The sequence below is a fragment of the Sarcophilus harrisii genome, chromosome 2 (genome assembly GCF_902635505.1).
Source record: "Sarcophilus harrisii chromosome 2, mSarHar1.11, whole genome shotgun sequence".
NCBI lineage: Eukaryota > Metazoa > Chordata > Mammalia > Dasyuromorphia > Dasyuridae > Sarcophilus > Sarcophilus harrisii.
The window spans coordinates 204,616,089-204,632,114 of NC_045427.1; the positions used below are offsets into that span (position 1 = coordinate 204,616,089).

At 37.3% G+C, this 16,026-nt stretch overlaps 1 protein-coding gene across 4 annotated transcripts in view; it reads left to right on the forward strand.

Moving 5' to 3' along the window:
- PLCG2 (phospholipase C gamma 2) overlaps positions 1-16,026 on the forward strand; it is a 157,449-nt gene that overhangs the window by 80,133 nt on the left and 61,290 nt on the right. For all 4 annotated transcript variants that reach the window (XM_023494629.2, XM_023494626.2, XM_023494627.2 and 1 more), the window contains exons 6-9: positions 2,833-2,917; positions 4,289-4,372; positions 12,178-12,221; positions 13,443-13,515. In XM_023494629.2, the coding sequence (XP_023350397.1) occupies positions 2,833-2,917; positions 4,289-4,372; positions 12,178-12,221; positions 13,443-13,515 (286 nt within the window). The remainder of the gene's footprint in view (positions 1-2,832; positions 2,918-4,288; positions 4,373-12,177; positions 12,222-13,442; positions 13,516-16,026) is intronic.

Genomic DNA, 16,026 nt, shown 5'->3' on the forward strand with positions numbered 1-16,026 from the left:
AGGTCATGAAGAGTAGGTCATGATTGAAAAAAACAACTGAACAAAATCTTTACAAAAACCAAGTCAGTTCCCCCCACAACTGCCTCTCCCCTTATTCAATCAGGTGGTGGGTATGACAGGCACACTAATAAAATACTGTTAGAACTGTGAAGTGGTTCAACTATCCTGGATATCATGTTTCATCTTTAGAATAAGAAATAAATTCCCTGAAGTTTGGGACATTTTACTTCATTTTTGTATATTCAGGGGGTAATGTCTGTTGATTGATGGATTCACATGCCATTAACTGAATTTTTAGCCATCTATCTGGTCAGTTGGGATTTTTGACCCTATTTTCTTTGTCATAAAGAAGAGTTCATTGTGGGGGAACATTGCAGGGATATTAAAAAATGCACTTTAAAAAAAAGGAAGAAAGAAGGAGGAGGAGGAGGAGGAGTTAAGAGAATGCCACTAGCTTGGTCTGTCTCCTTTTTTGTAAAGATAATTACAACCGAAAAGGGTGAATATAAAGAAACTCTAAGGAACAGGGATATTTCCTTGCAACTGGTGCCTCCTAGATGGGGATATATCTTATGTCACAAATGCCTTGGACTGAATTATTGAAATGTGTTTACCTGTGAGGTGAGAACTTGATCAATTCCAGGCTTCCAGAACTGACTCTAACCATTCTCCATCTTTTCATCTTTTTCTGGCCAAATGTTTCTAGTTACTTCAACCATTCTTTATGTGACATTGTTTTAGTTGCTTTGTTTTTGTAGTTATCCATTTCTGGAAATGAGTTCCAATTTGTTCATAATCCATCCCCTTTCTCCACTCCCCATCCTCATGTGCTCAGAACTGAATACAGTTGTTTTCATATGTTCTCGATCTACCTTCTTATAACCATAGAATCTCAGAGTTGGAAGAGACCTTTAGGAGTACCTAGTCCTGTGACTGTGCAAGAACCTTTGTATAAGTGATTATCACTTATAGGTTGGGGCAGTGGAAGTCACTAGTCCCTGTCCAAAGAGTTGAATTCCATTTTTGCATATTTTTAATCCCTGAGCTTTTCTGCCTCTGTAATATCTTCAAGACCAATATAACAGCCCTTCAAACTCTTGCACTTGACTATCTTCATCTTTCCTTCTCTTGCTTCCAATCCATGCTGGTATTTTCCCAGTAACACTGATTGTGACTTTTATAGTAGCCCAGTATTCTAGTGTGAGGTCCCTGGTTGATTCCTCCAGCTTCAGGTATAGTCACTTCTGTTACCTATTTGTGATCTGTAATAGCTTAACCTGCGCCTACTTGGTCTTTCTCTTTGCCCCATTTTTATCCAGACGAATTCTCTCTGGCTTCTAGGGCTCCCGCACTACACTAGCTGCTCGGGCCATCTTGGTTGCTGACTTGTTATGGGTGTTAATCACTTTGTTTCCCTTGGTAGTTCATCCATATTAGACTTTCTTTTGCCTGTTTTCTTTGCTGTTTCATGTTGACAGTGACTAATGGGGCACTACGCTAAGCACTTTACAGATATTATCTCCTTTGGTCCTGAGGGCAAATACTCTGTCTTTTTACATTTCTTCCCATGCTCAGCACGCGGTAAGTACTTGGTGAAAATTTATGGATGGATTTTTCCCTCGTGCAGAAGGATCCAATACAGTGGTTATGTACATACCTAACTTGGCTTGTCTCATCTGGACAAGGATCATAGAACATTGGAAATATGGAAATAGGCAAGTTTTATGGAGCACGAGTCTTTAATCCAAATTTAGTACAAGTCCAAGTCACAGCAGATTGATTTCACACAATTAAGTCCTGGTTGCTATAACTTAGATAAGAATGACATAGTTGTCCTTTCATTAAATATAGTAGTTTTATCAAAATCCATCTAATATCTACCTGGGTTGTTGTTAAAATTGCCCTTTTGCACTCCCTCCTGCCAATTTGTCTTTCATTCCTAACACATAACAGAAAGGAAAGCCAAACAGCTTGTCTTATGGATAATGCCATCAACCATCAAAGTGCCAACTGGTAGTAAGCACTAAATACTTGTTGACTGACAAAGAAACCGTGGCCAACAGTGTATTCTACATTTCACCTTTAGTACTTCGCCTTTCTGTGAAGAAGAGAAATATGTGTTCCATCATTTGTTCTAAGGGACCAATAGTGTTCTTAATGGTGACAAAATTGGAAACAAAACAATTTTACATCAATTGGGGAATGGTAATAAATGTGAAGAAACAGTATTTACCCTAAAGAAATGACAGTGCTATTATTCTATGAGGTGCTAATATGACACACAAAGTCTTACAGCTGGTTGGAGATGTAGGTCAGGAACTCAAGGGAGAGATTCTGGCCAGAGACAAATGCATTTTATTGATATTTGATTCCCTGGCCAGATCAGATCACCAAAGGGAAGAAGGCACCAAAATATTTATATCTATATATTTGGGGTCTAACTTGCTTGGGATATAGCAAGATTAAAGAAAAGATTTTTTTAGACTAATGGAGATTTGAATATAATAATAATAACACAATAATAGCTTACATTTATATAATGCCTACTATGTGCCAGGTACTATTTGAAGCACTTTACAGATATTATCTCATTTAATCCTAAAGATTGGGACTATACCCCGTATCATCTTGCATACCTCACCATGTCTAACACATGTTATGTTTGTACTTGGCAAAAGTTTATTAGCTGATTTTTCCCTCACGAAGAAGGCTCAAACACAGTAATTATGTAAAAGACCAAATTGGCTATCAGTCAGGATCACTGGTGAAATACTGTCCTTGGAGATGGGGCCTGGGAAGCTGGCTAAGGTGCTTTCCTCTGTTTCTTTTCAGTATCAGCTTCAGAGAACTGAAGACCATTCTTCCTTTAGTAAACTTCAAAGTGAGCAGCGCCAAGTTCCTGAAAGACAAATTCCTGGTAAGTGATGGAGCTGTCTTCCCAATTTGCTGAACTTGTGGTGAACATTTTGCCTGGGGTGACTCTCCTGCTCCTGCTTCCTGAGGCGTTGGGCTCACACCCAGAATGCTTGTAAAATAAAAGGCCTCTTTGGTTCTTGATTGATTATCTGTGTTTGCTCTGAGAGCACAGTGGTCACTGGGCTGTTTCAACCTGGGCTTCTTATTTCCCCCTTTCTGCCCTGCATCCTGGACCTCATTTGCTTTATCCTTTGCACAAACATTCTTTTGAAAGCAATGAAATAATGATGAAGCATCACTCTACCTGTGCAGCCTTAGGAGCTATGCAGCCAGTGAGACCGAGTTCTCTCATCTACTTCTATAAAACTCCAGCATTAGGCTGAGTTCAGTGGGACTCAATGAGCAATATGGGCTCAGCCATGGAAATATGTCGCACAAACGGGCAGCCAAGTAGCTTCCTGACTGGTCTCCCTGCGCCCACTCTCTCCTCTCTCAAGTCCATCCTTACCTCAGTTGCCTAATTGATATTCCCAAAGCATAGAATTGCTCATATCAAACCTGGGCTCAAGAAGCTTCAGTGGCTCCCCATTGCTGAAAAATAAAAATACAAACTTCTCTCTTTAGCATTGAAAGCTCTATATAATTTGGCTCCAGTCTCTCTTTCCAGGTGATTACACAATACTCATTTTTGTTTCAAATACTCTACTATCCAGCAAACTGTCCATTTTCCATGACCATGATTTTGCCCCATTTCCTTTGCCTGGAACGCTGCCCCTTCTCATCTTTTTGGAACTATCTCATTTTGAAGTTCATCTCAAATGCCACCTGACTAATTTTCATTCTCCTATCATCACAATTATTTTGTGTTGATTTTAAATATTTTTAGCATTTACTTATATGTGCTCATTTTGTCTCCTCACTCTAGTGGGACGTAAACTCATTCTGACTAGGGACTATTTCATTTTTCTTTGCATCTTGAGAACTGTATACAGTACCTGGTATATAGCTGCTGTCTAATCAATACATGATAATTGAATTAAATTTGACTTGATCAAAGAAAGGATTTCTGGTACAGTTTCCTCCGTAAGGTGGGAGAGAGATGGGAGAGGGACCCCTCCTTATAACTGATGTCTGCAGCCTTCTAAACTCTGCACCTGGAGAGACCAAGTAATGAATATAGCCTCTCCCTGAATTCTTCCCCTGGGAGCAGCGAACAGCTTTTCTCCTGCTCATTAATGATGGGGGCAGGTCAGCACAGGTCAACTGGTTAGTGTGGCCATGGTCACCTAACCTAAGCTTTGTTGTCAAGATAGAGGGGCTGTTGTGTTTGGGTGGGATCTGGACTGACAGCTTCTATGCTTTTCCTTCATAGGAAATAGGTGCCTACAAGGATGAACTCAGCTTTGAACAGTTCCACTTATTCTACAAAAAGATGATGTTTGAGCAACAGAAATCAGTAAGAACAGCCATAATTTGAATGACCTCTTTATGTTTTCCCTTTAGTTCTCATTTTAAATTATTCTTTTTCCCCCCATCATTCTTGTTTGAAGGCATGGAGGAAGGATTATTTGAGTTGGAGCAGAGATGGTCTGGGCTAAGTACTGTGTAATCAAAGAGAGTCAGGTGATCTGGGGCTCATTTGTGTACTCTGTGAAACTTTATTCCCCCAAACTAATGGGGGATTTGATTACACAGTAATCAGACCATCCCTGCTCCAACTCAGACTAATGATAGACCATTAGCATTATGCTAGTCACTAATGTTGGGTACCAGGACTTAGTGAAAGACTAATGGAAATTGTTTATATATAAAGTGGAAGTTTTGTTTAAGAAATTTGTGTGTCTGTGTGTATGCATGTATATACATATATGTTATATAGATAAATATACAGCTAAATGCGTTTAACTGAGAGGCTGCATAGCTTAGTGATTGAAAGACTTGCTTTGGAGCCAGTCTTTTTTTTTTTTTTTTTTTTTATAGCTTTTTATTTACAAGATATATGCATAGGTAATTTTTCAGCATTGACAGATGCAAATCCTTTTGTTCCAACTTTTTCCCTCCTCTCCTCCACCCCTTCCCCCAGATGGCAGGTTGACCAATACATGTTAAATATGTTAAAGTATAAGTTAAATACAATATATGTATACATGTCCAAACAGTTAATTTGCTGTATAAAAAGAGTCAGATTTTGAAAGAGTGTACAATTAGCCTGTGAAGGAAATCAAAAATGCAGGTGGCCAAAACTAGAGGGATTGGGAATTCTATGTAGTGGTTCATAGTCATCTCCCAGAGTTCTTTTTGGAGCCTGTCTTATCTCAGGCTCTGTATGATCAAAGCTAAAAAACTTCTCTTCTCAGGATTAAATTTGTTCATATCAGGACATTCAGGACAATGCTGTGATTTTTTAAAAATTTCATTAAGCAGCACATGAAGAGAAGCAAAGTGAATAAATAATGATAATGATCCAAGGCTTAGGAGGATGAGATCAGCTATAGGATAAAGGGGTGTGGGATTTAAGAAAAGTGGATGTTAAAAGAGTTGAATGGGTTCATTAAGGGCTTGTAATGGGATAAAAAATAAGAAGATAGCTGCTAGAAGGGATGGCCTGGGGCAGAATTAACAGCAGATTTTGGGGTTATGAGGCAGAGAGGTGGAATGTTGTAATTTGTGATCAAATGGGGGAATTTCAGAGTTCGGAAGTAAATGTGCCTTTGTGGATGATGGCAAGATCAAGGTCATATTATCATTTCTGTATGGAGTATAGGTGAGGTAGAACAAGTAGGTCATGGGAAATGAATAAGGAACTAGGAGTTAAGGGTGTTTGAGGGAGTATCAATATGCATATTGAAGTCTGAAGATGAGGGCAGGAGTTAGGAAAAAGAAAAAGACTGAACCAGGTGCTGAATTCATTGAGGAAAGAAAGGGAATATCTTGGAGGTCAGAAGACAGCTACAAGAATTTTGATTGGTTGGTAGACATGGATTAAATGAACTTCAGAGGGGGAAAGACTTTTGAAGAATCATGGTAGAGAATAGGTTTAGAAGTAACAATGGAGAGCAAACAGTATTCTGACTCTTCCACCTCAACCAGAGAATAGAGGGATGAGAGTACAACTAGTGCTGGAAAGGGAGGCTTGAGAGACTATATGAAAGAAAAAGTTTTTTTTCCTAGTAAGTTTATTTATTTTTAATACACATTTCTTTATGAATCATGTTGGGAGAGAAAAATCAGAGCAAAAGGGAAAAACCATGGGAGAGTTTAAAAGAGGTAAAATAAATGAATATAGTATGTGTTGATTTTTGTTGACATTTAGTCTCCTTAATTCTTTTTCTGGATGCAAATGACATTTTCTGTCCAAAGTCTATCAGAATTGCTTTGGATCACTGAACCATTGAGAAGAAGCAAGTCTTTCATAGTGCTGTTATTATCTTGCTGTTATTGTGCACAATGTATTTATGGTGCTTGTTTCACTCAGTATCAGTTTATGTAAATCTTTCCAGGCCTTTCTAAAATCAACTTGTTCATTCCTGCGCTAGAGATGCTACCATTAGACACAAATAGATATACAGATATATAGAAAATTATTCTATATTCACTCCTTTCTAAAATAGCCCATTCCCCTTTATGTATAGCTCTAATAATTAAAGTACTTTTCTTTATCCTGTTCTGATTGATTCTCTTGGGCCAAACAAAACAAGCCTAATACTTCAGATTGAGGAAGTTAGCTCTTCAAAATAATTCAATATATAGCTATCAATAGAAATATTGTTTTCTAGTCTGAGACCTGTCTTCTCTAGTTTAAGCAGTCCTAATTCTTTCAGCTGATCCTCATATAGCATGCTCTCGGGATTCTTCACCATCCTGGTTTTTTCCTCTGGTCTTTCCTAATATGCAGAAAGTTGTCCTGAAACACTTGGGCCAGCTTTGGCTTTTTTTGTCAGGGCTTCCAGATGAATGGATCAGAACCATCAACACCAACACATATGAAAGCATCGAGGAGAGATTCTGAGCTTCAGTTGAATTTTGAAGAAGCCAGAGAGAGATTGGTTTGGTTGTGTAGTACTGATCCTGCCTCCTATCTTTTGGCTTTACTGAAGAGATCATAGCAGGAATCTACATTTTAATTTCTTGGAAGTATTTCCACCCTGCTTTAGTAGAGCATAACAGTAAAACTGTCTCTTTCAGAAGACTGAGAGAAAGGTCACAGTAGTTTAATGAGAAACCTGATAAGAGAGCTTTTTAAAGAAATGTTTGATTATTTCAAAACAAAATCTAAAGTAAGATCTAAATGGGTCCTTGTAAGTAACTGGAGGTAAGGACAGGAAAGACATTACATTTTCAATCTGCCCACATTCCACCATTCTGTGTCATAGGCATTGAGGAAAAATAACTAACAAACTACAAGAATTAATACCCAGCCCCCCAAATTTTAGAAACCTAATAGGAATCTTATTTTTTATTAAAAAATTTGTTTAGGTTACACATGTATATTCATTTTAAAAATGTTAACATATGAGTCATATTGATTGGATAGAAAAATCAGGACAAAAGAGAAAAACCATGAGAGAAAAAAAAAAACCCAAGGAAAAAAACAGTGAAAATAGCATGCATTAATCCATGTTCAATCTTCAAATTTTTTTCTTTGGACTCATATGACATTTTTCTATCCAATAATTGCCTTGGATCACTGAATCGCTGAGCAGAAGCAAGTCTATCATAGTTGATCATCTCACAGGATCAGGAAAACATTGTACAATGTTGCCATGTACAATGTTTTTCTGGTTCTGCTTGCTTGAGTGAAGCAATGAATTCATGTAAATCTTTCCAGGTTTTTCTAAAAGCATCCTGTTCATCATTTTTTATAGAACAATAATATTCTGTTACTTTCATTTTCCAGTTCTTTGCCACCACAAAAAGAACTGCTACAGTTTTGCACATGCATATTTATGATTTTTTTGAGCATACAGACCCTAGTAGTGAAACTTAGATGTTTTGCTGATATTTTAGACTAGGTCTCTTTTACTTAAACCTGGAAAATCTTAGGAGAAGAGAGTTTTTGATAATGTAAGTGTTTATTTAAGTGGGTTGTGAATTAATGAGATTTCATTGTAGTATTGTAAAGGTTTATCTCTTTCCATCAATTCCAGAAGCAGATGCTCACAGGCTTTCTACAACTCTCATCTAGAGGGCTCTCCCTAGTACCTTTGAAAGCCTAATGCCCCAATTAAAATAGAGATTTTACTCTGATGTGTTTTTTGAAGAATGCTACTCTTTGCTTGTGTCTTTTCAAGTAAGATGGAAAATAGTTGTCAGCTCAGTGGCTGAGATCTCTCCCCAAAATATTTGTCAGAGTTTCCAGTTAGGCCTAACTTATTTCCAGAGCACCACTTAACCATTGAGAAGCAGATTCCTGGGTTTGGAGTGAGAAGACCTGGTTTGAATCCCATTTCTGTTGCTTATCAGCTACGAGACTGAGCAAGTTACTTTACTTCTATGAGCCTCAGTTTCCTTATCAGTGATATAGTGGTAATAATAATACATTCCTGACTTCACAGGACTCTGCAAATATTGAAGTGTTAGAGAAATGGGAGCTGCTATTATCATTATTATTGATTATTAATTATTACAGCATTATTAATGATTATAGGAAAATAGATTTGGAACCTCAGACCTTAGAGGCTAACCCTTTTATTTTACAGATTGGAAACCCGAGACACACAGAGAGTAAATAATTAGTTCAAGGTTGCATAGGAAATAGAACTGGCATATTACCCCGGTCTTTGTACAGCCTCTTTCTTCTTTGGCACCCTACTTCTGTCATCCCTGTTGTGTTTTTCTGTATTTTACATACATAGTTGCATTTATGAGCTATGCCATTGCCCTAAGAATATTTTAGGCATCTCTGCTTTGTTTCCTTCTTCATATTATTTTTTTGAAGCAAACTTAGAAATAAGCTAGAACAGTGAATGGTATCGTATATTGGCTCAATTTTTCCCCCTATACATCAATCATTGAATTCTAGATCTGGGAAAAGACTTCAGGATTTCCTGGTCTAAGACAGAGAAGGAAGCTAAAGCCCAGGGTTGGGGAGTGATAGCTGGAATTAAAGGTTTGGCCTCTTGACCAGGTCTCACAATGCTCCTTCCCTTTGGATCCCTCGGAGTGTTCACCACCTTCACTCCTGCAGACATGTTGCTGAAAAGGGTGAATAAAATCACACGTCTGTTTTGATCAGTTCCACTACAGATTTATATTACAAAACTTCAAGTGGGCTCTCGCTGCTGCTAGGCAATCCCACCTGCTTTATCAGATCACTATTCCACTCTCTACAAGAACTCATCCTTCTCAAACTTTACACGGTTGCCCCTTGCCCCTACTCTTTCAATGAAATCCTAACTTCATATTTCCAGGATAAAAAATTAAGGCCATTCTCTGTGAGCTCTCTCTTCTCCCCTCATCCTCTTCTCCTGTCACTCAGATGTCTTTTGCTACTTTCCCCTCCTTCACCGCATCTCATAGGATGAAATAGCTTTGCTCCTTATCAACATTAACTCCTCAAGTGATTCCACATTGCCTTTGTCATCCCGACTCTGTCACTTCATCTTTAGGTTCTCCCTCTCCACTGGCTCAGTCCCTATTGCCTACAAATCCACCACTCTGAAAAATTCTCATCAGATCCTTCCATCTCTGCTAAATGTCCTCTAGCTTTTCTGCTCTTTATGACTAAACTCCTTGAAAAGGTTATCTACAATAGGTGCCTCCATTTTCTCTTTTATTTTTTCCCTCTTTTTCTTTTCTCCCTTATAATCCAGGTTCTGATCTTATTGTTTGACCTTATTATTAATTACACTGAAATTGCTCTCTCCAAAATTACCAGTGATTTCTTAATTACCAAATCCAATGGCTTTATTCTTGGTCTTTCTGTAGTCATTGATACTGTTGATCACCCTCTTTTCCTTGTTACTCCCTTCTCTCTAGGTTTTGGAGATATTTCTGTATTCTCCTGCCTACCTGATCATGCCTTCTTAGTCTGCTTTCCTGGAGCCTCATCCAGGTCATTCTCACAAACCATGGGTATCCCACAGGGGTTTGTTCTGGGTCCTCTTCTCTTTTCTTTTTATACTACTTTACTTGGCAATCTCATCAGCTCCTATAGATTTAATTATCTATATGCTTATAATTCTTACATCTCCCTATATTGCCCCAAACTTTCTGCTGTCCTATGGTCTTGCATCTCCAATTGCCTATTCAAAATCTCTTACTAGATGTCCTGTAGACATCTTAAACTCAAAATGTCCTGAACTGAACCCATTATCTATCTTCCCTTTAAATCCTCCTCCACTTTGAACTTCCTTTTTACGGTTGAAGGCATTCCAGTCAATAAGTATTTAGTAAGTCCTTACTATGGTGGCTATGGGGATAGAATACTTCCCGAGTTCAAATCTGGCTTCAGATACTCTGTAAAATGAACTGGAAAAGGAAATGTCAAACTACTACAACATTTTTGCCAAGAAAACCCCAAATGGGGTCACAAAGAGTTAGACATATCTAAAAATAATTGAGTAAAACATGTGCCAGATCTGTGCTAATATCGTGGGGTACAAAAAAGGCACTATCATCCTTCTATTTTCCCAGGCTCATAACCTGGGAAATTCTTAATTTCTCTTATTCTTAATTCATTCTTAATTACTCTTCCTCTTCCCCCACCCCAATACATTCTGTTACCAAGGCCTATTGATTTTACCATTGCAGCATTTTTTGAAAATACCTCCTTCTCTCCTGATATTCCCACCACTTCAGTTCAAGCCCTCATCACTTCCCACTTGAACTATTATATATTATATAGCCTTCTGATAGGTCTTCCTCCCTCAAGTCTCTCTGCATTCTAATCCAGCCTCCATTTAGCCTCCATTTCTTAAAATGCATGTCCTACTACGTTATTCTACTGAGGAAATTCTTTTATTTCCTATCACATACAGGATCAAATGAAAAATCCTGTTTGGCATCCCAAACCCTTCCAAACCTCCCAACTCCCCTGCCCAGACTTACATCTTATTCCCCGCCATTACATCCAGTGATACAGCCTCCTGCCTCTTCCATGAACTAGACTTTCTAAGATACTTAATTTCTGACTGTTGCCCATACTTTGAATACTCTCCCTCCTCATCTTCACCTACTGGCTTTTCTTTTTTGGTCTCCTTCTAGTTCCAACTAAAATCCCATCTTCTGCAGAAAGCTATTTCCAATCCTTTCTAATTCTAGTATTTTCCCTTTTTAATTATTTCCTATTTATCCTATATAGGATATTTACTTGCTTATTGTCTCATTGTTAGATTATGAATTTTTTGAAGGCAAGAGTTGTTTTTATCCTCTTTTTGTGTCCCTAGTGATTAGTATAGTACCCAGCAATAGTAGACACTTAATAAATGTTTATTGATTAACCGCCCTTGGAACTTTTAAAAGAACATCCCACAATTTAGTTTTTAGCATTAACTCATAGATTTTGATCTTGAATTAGACATATCCTTTTGAAGAATGGTCTCCATTTAGTTGTATGTAGAACATACTTATGGGAGTCAAAGCTCCATATTTTCTTAATGAATCAAGCTTAAATAAAACTGTAAATTTAAACAATGGTGCTTTCTTTTTAGAACATTATTTTGTTTTCCTACTCTGGTCCCAGATCCCCTGAAAGGGCAGGGATAGGATGGCAGTGAGTTTTTTGAGAAAGTAATTGAACTGATCTGTTATCTGTTTCTTTGCATTTGTGTGTGTTTATATCTTTATTTCTGGCATGAATTATTCCTTTACTTATCTAAAAGAATAGTCAAAGCTCAGTTCTTTTGTTTCTTGCCCAAAGTACCAAATTCTAGGTCTTCCATTAATTGTGGAGAAGCTGGGGGGAGGGAGGGGTTGATGGGTGGGTAGGAATGGGACTTGGGAAAGGAAGTATTGTATTGAATGCATACTGTAGAACTCAGTCTTTTTGTTGATTTGATTGGATTCCTATTGGAACAGGTGGATTTGAGTGGTACTTGAGCTCTGATGGGGCATGAGTTAGTTTATAATATCAAAATATGCCATTAAGTTGTGAAAAGACAAGAAAGACAGTGCTAAACATTTATTTTATATTCAGTTTTAAAGTTAGAAATTAGCCAGTTAAAATGTTTAGAAATCAATGAAAATATTAATACTCATTGACTAGCACTCATTTTTTTTTTTAACACAACCCTTACTTTTCCTTTTTCTCTTATTTTTCAGATTCTTGATGAGTTCAAAAAAGATTCATCTGTGTTTATTCTGGGGTGAGGCTTCTCTCTAACCTTTGTTCAGGTCTGTCAGGTTTATAGCTGTGCTGGGTATGCTACTTCCCCCTCTACCCCTTCTAGCTTCCAGTTCTCCCCTGCTTTGGGATGCTCTCAGAGGATGGTAAAAGTCCTAGTGTGAGCTGTGGTCATTTATATAATGATACAAAGCTACTATTGCTAGCTCTTCCTCCTCATCAGAGGGACTGTTTGTGGTTTTGGTGAAAATGGACACTTTTAACCAGTTGGAACCAGGTATGTTTTGGAGTGGATGTCTCCAGCCCTTTTAGATTAAAAACTCTTATTTGCTTTTTATACCATTCTACCATAATGAAGTTGCCAGATTTACCAAATTAAAATAATTGGTAACAGAATTAATTGATAAAGGATATAAGTCCTTTGGGTAATTAAATACTTCAATTAGAAGTAAGAAAAATGAGAATTTAAATGCTAACTTTGTACAAAACATTGGGCTAAGTACTTTCCAAATATTATTTCATTTGAATCTCACAACAGCCCATAGAGGTAGGCATTATTATTACTCTTATTTTACAGTTAAGGAAAGTGAGGTAGGCAGGGTCACACAAATATTAATGGTCTGAGGCCAAATTTGATCTCTGATCTCCCAGACTTCAGGTCCATCATTCCATCCACAGCACTCCCTAACTGCTTTTTTGTTAATTTAATTAATTTGTTAATAAAGGGGAAGAAAGGGGAGGCATTGGCAAATTCTATCATCCAAGAATATTCAAACAGAAAAGATCCTTCTCTCTTTTTAAATCTTAAGGAAAATTGTTTATTTATAGCTTTCTTGCAAAATCCTTCCCATTCTCTCAACAATATTCAATCCATAATGCCAGATTTTTGTTGTTAAATGGTGTTCAGATCCAGCTTTATTTCTGTAAAATTTGCACCCAAGAGATTTCTTCCTTTATTTATTTGGCAGTTCCATGTATTCATGCCCAGTGATGAGATTGGTTTTTTTGGTCTGAACAGTAATTTTCCCTTTTGGCAAATGAAAGTTTTCCAATCTTGACATGCAGAAAGAATAGTCGCTCTCAACCACTTGCTCCCTGGGCAAGGAAGGTAGCTTTCAGGCTTGTGCTTGGACATTTTTCTCAACAAGATCTTAGGTCCCTACTTAATGGTTCCTACTATTGTTGACCTCCTTGGGAAGAGCTCTATCTCTAAATACCATTTTTTTTTTCTTTCTGCTGGTAGAAATACAGATCGGCCAGATGCATCTGCTGTTCACCTGCATGACTTCCAGAGGTTTCTCCTGCATGAACAGCAGGTAAGAAAGGAAGAAAAGGAACAGGCTCACTGTATGAGCCTGGGAATGAGGGATCACATCATGAAATCATGTTGGCAGAGGGATTTCACAATTCTGAGGAGCTGAGTGTTGGGTTAAAATGAAGCAGGTCACAGTGGAAAGAACCAAGACCTGGGAGTCAGAGGCTTGAAACTGTCCCTGTGAGACTCTGAACATCATGAATATCACCTCAGTGCTGAATGGTAGCTAACTCAATTTGGCTTAGATTGATCCCCAATCACTTTTTTAGTGGAGTTTATTCTTAACCTTCTCCTGTCTTTCCAGGTATCTTCCACTATCATCTTTACCCCCTTTTCTAGCACATACTCTCATCTCCTACTTCAAGAGAAAGGTGGTGAAGTATGATCTCCCCTATTTCCCAGTTTTAGTACTTCAAAAGCTCTATTTTTTTTGATGCCAGAATCAGTGCATGAAATAGCCCTTTTTTTGGACAAGGTTAATCCCTCTATTTTGTGTCTTTGATGTCATCCCATTCTGTATCCTTAGGGATCTCACTTTGTCAGTTATCTTCTTTATATTCTCTTTATATGGTATCTCCCTTTATCCTGGTCCCTTCTCTTCTGTTTATAAACATGCACACATCTCCCTTTTATTTTTTTTTCTTTTACAATAATCTAACATCACAACCACATACCACAACTTATTCAGTCATTTCTCAGTTGATGAGCATCCTCTCAATCTCCAATTTTTTGCCACTACTGAAATAGCTGCTATAAACATTTATATGTATATAAATCCTTTTGATTTTTGTTTTTTTATCTTTATGGGATACAAATCCATTAGTGGTTTTGCTGGGTCAAAGGGTATGCATTGTTTTATAGCTTTGAGCACAAGTTCAAATTGCTCTCCAGAATGTTTGAATCATTTCACAATTCCACCACACTACATTAGTGCCTCAGTTTTCCCACATCCCTGTCAACACTTGTCATTTTTCTTTTCTGTCATATTAGCCAATCTGAGAGGTGTGGGGTAATATCTCAAGAGTTTTTTTATTTGCATTTCTCTAATCAACAATGATGTAGAACGTTTTTTAAAATGACTGTAGATAACTTTGATTACTTTATCTGAAAACTGCCAGTTCATATCCTTTGACCACTTGGGGAATGAATTTTTTAAAAAATAAATTTGATTTAATTCTTTATATAATTGAGAAATATGGCCTTTTTCAAAGAAACTTGCTATTTTTTTTCACAGTAATGGTTAACAGGTATGTTTTCCTCCATCCAATTCCCCCTTCTTTTTATCCTACTTTCTTACTTTTTAGCCTATCTCTTTTCAAAAGTGTTTTGCTTCTGACTCTCACCTCTTCCAATATGCTCTCCCTTCTGTCAGTGCTATCTTTTCCCTTTTCTATGTCCTTCTCCTCCTACTTTCCCATAGGATAAGAAATATTTCTGTATCCTGAGTGTGTGTATCATGACTTATTTGAGCCAGTTTCAATGAGAGCAAATACTAAAAAGTAGTTTTTAGTCTGCTGCTTTGATGTCTTAGGACTTCCTGAACTTTCTTAGGTACCTCTTATATATGCCCTATATTATGCTTACTAGTGTATACAAGTCTCTATTTAATTATATGAGATTTTAAATTCCTTCAAAACAAGAGGCATGTCATTTTTTTTCCTTTTTATATACTGAGGGCCCAGCATAGGGATTTGTATATAGTAGTAAGGACAGAATAAATATACAATCAATTGATTTGAATATGTGAATTTAGAGCTGGCAGGACCTTAGAGATTTGCTGTTCCAGCTTCTTTGAGGTCCAATCATCTATGAAAACTGAAGGGAGCCATGTTAGATGGTCATGAAGGTCCCTAAGGTGTAGCATTTGCTGACTCTGATGTTTAATTTTTCTTTTTTTCAATAATAGCTTTTATTTTTCAAAATACATTCAAAGTTTTCAACATTCATCCTTTCAAAACCTTGTGTTCCAAATTTTTCTTTTTCTCTTTCATATTCTTTCTCTATTTTCAATATTCATCCTTTGAAAACCTTGTGTTACAAATATTTTACCTTTCTTCCATCCATCCTCTCCCCTAAATGGTAAGTAATCCAGTATTTGTTAAACATGTGCAATTCTTCTATACTTATTTCCACAATTATGCTGCACAAGAAAAATCTGATAAAAAAGGAAAAAAATGAGAAAGAAAACAAAATGCAAGCAAACAACAAAACAACAAAAGAGTGAAAATTTTATATTGTAATCCCCACTTAGTTCCTGCATTGGTTTCTTCATCATAAGATCATTGGAACTGGCCTGAATCATCTCATTGTTGAAAAAAGCTATGTCCATCAGAATTGATCATCATATAATCTTGAACATTATTCTTTCTCTAGGTCCAAATTCTAGCTAAGTCTTCTTGGTTGTGATTACCTAGTGCCATCTCGTGGCAGAAAATACCATGACAGATTAAAAATATGGCTGTGAAATGCTTCCTGGTTATTGAGAGTCCCAGGCTCGGGGGCCCACAGGTTA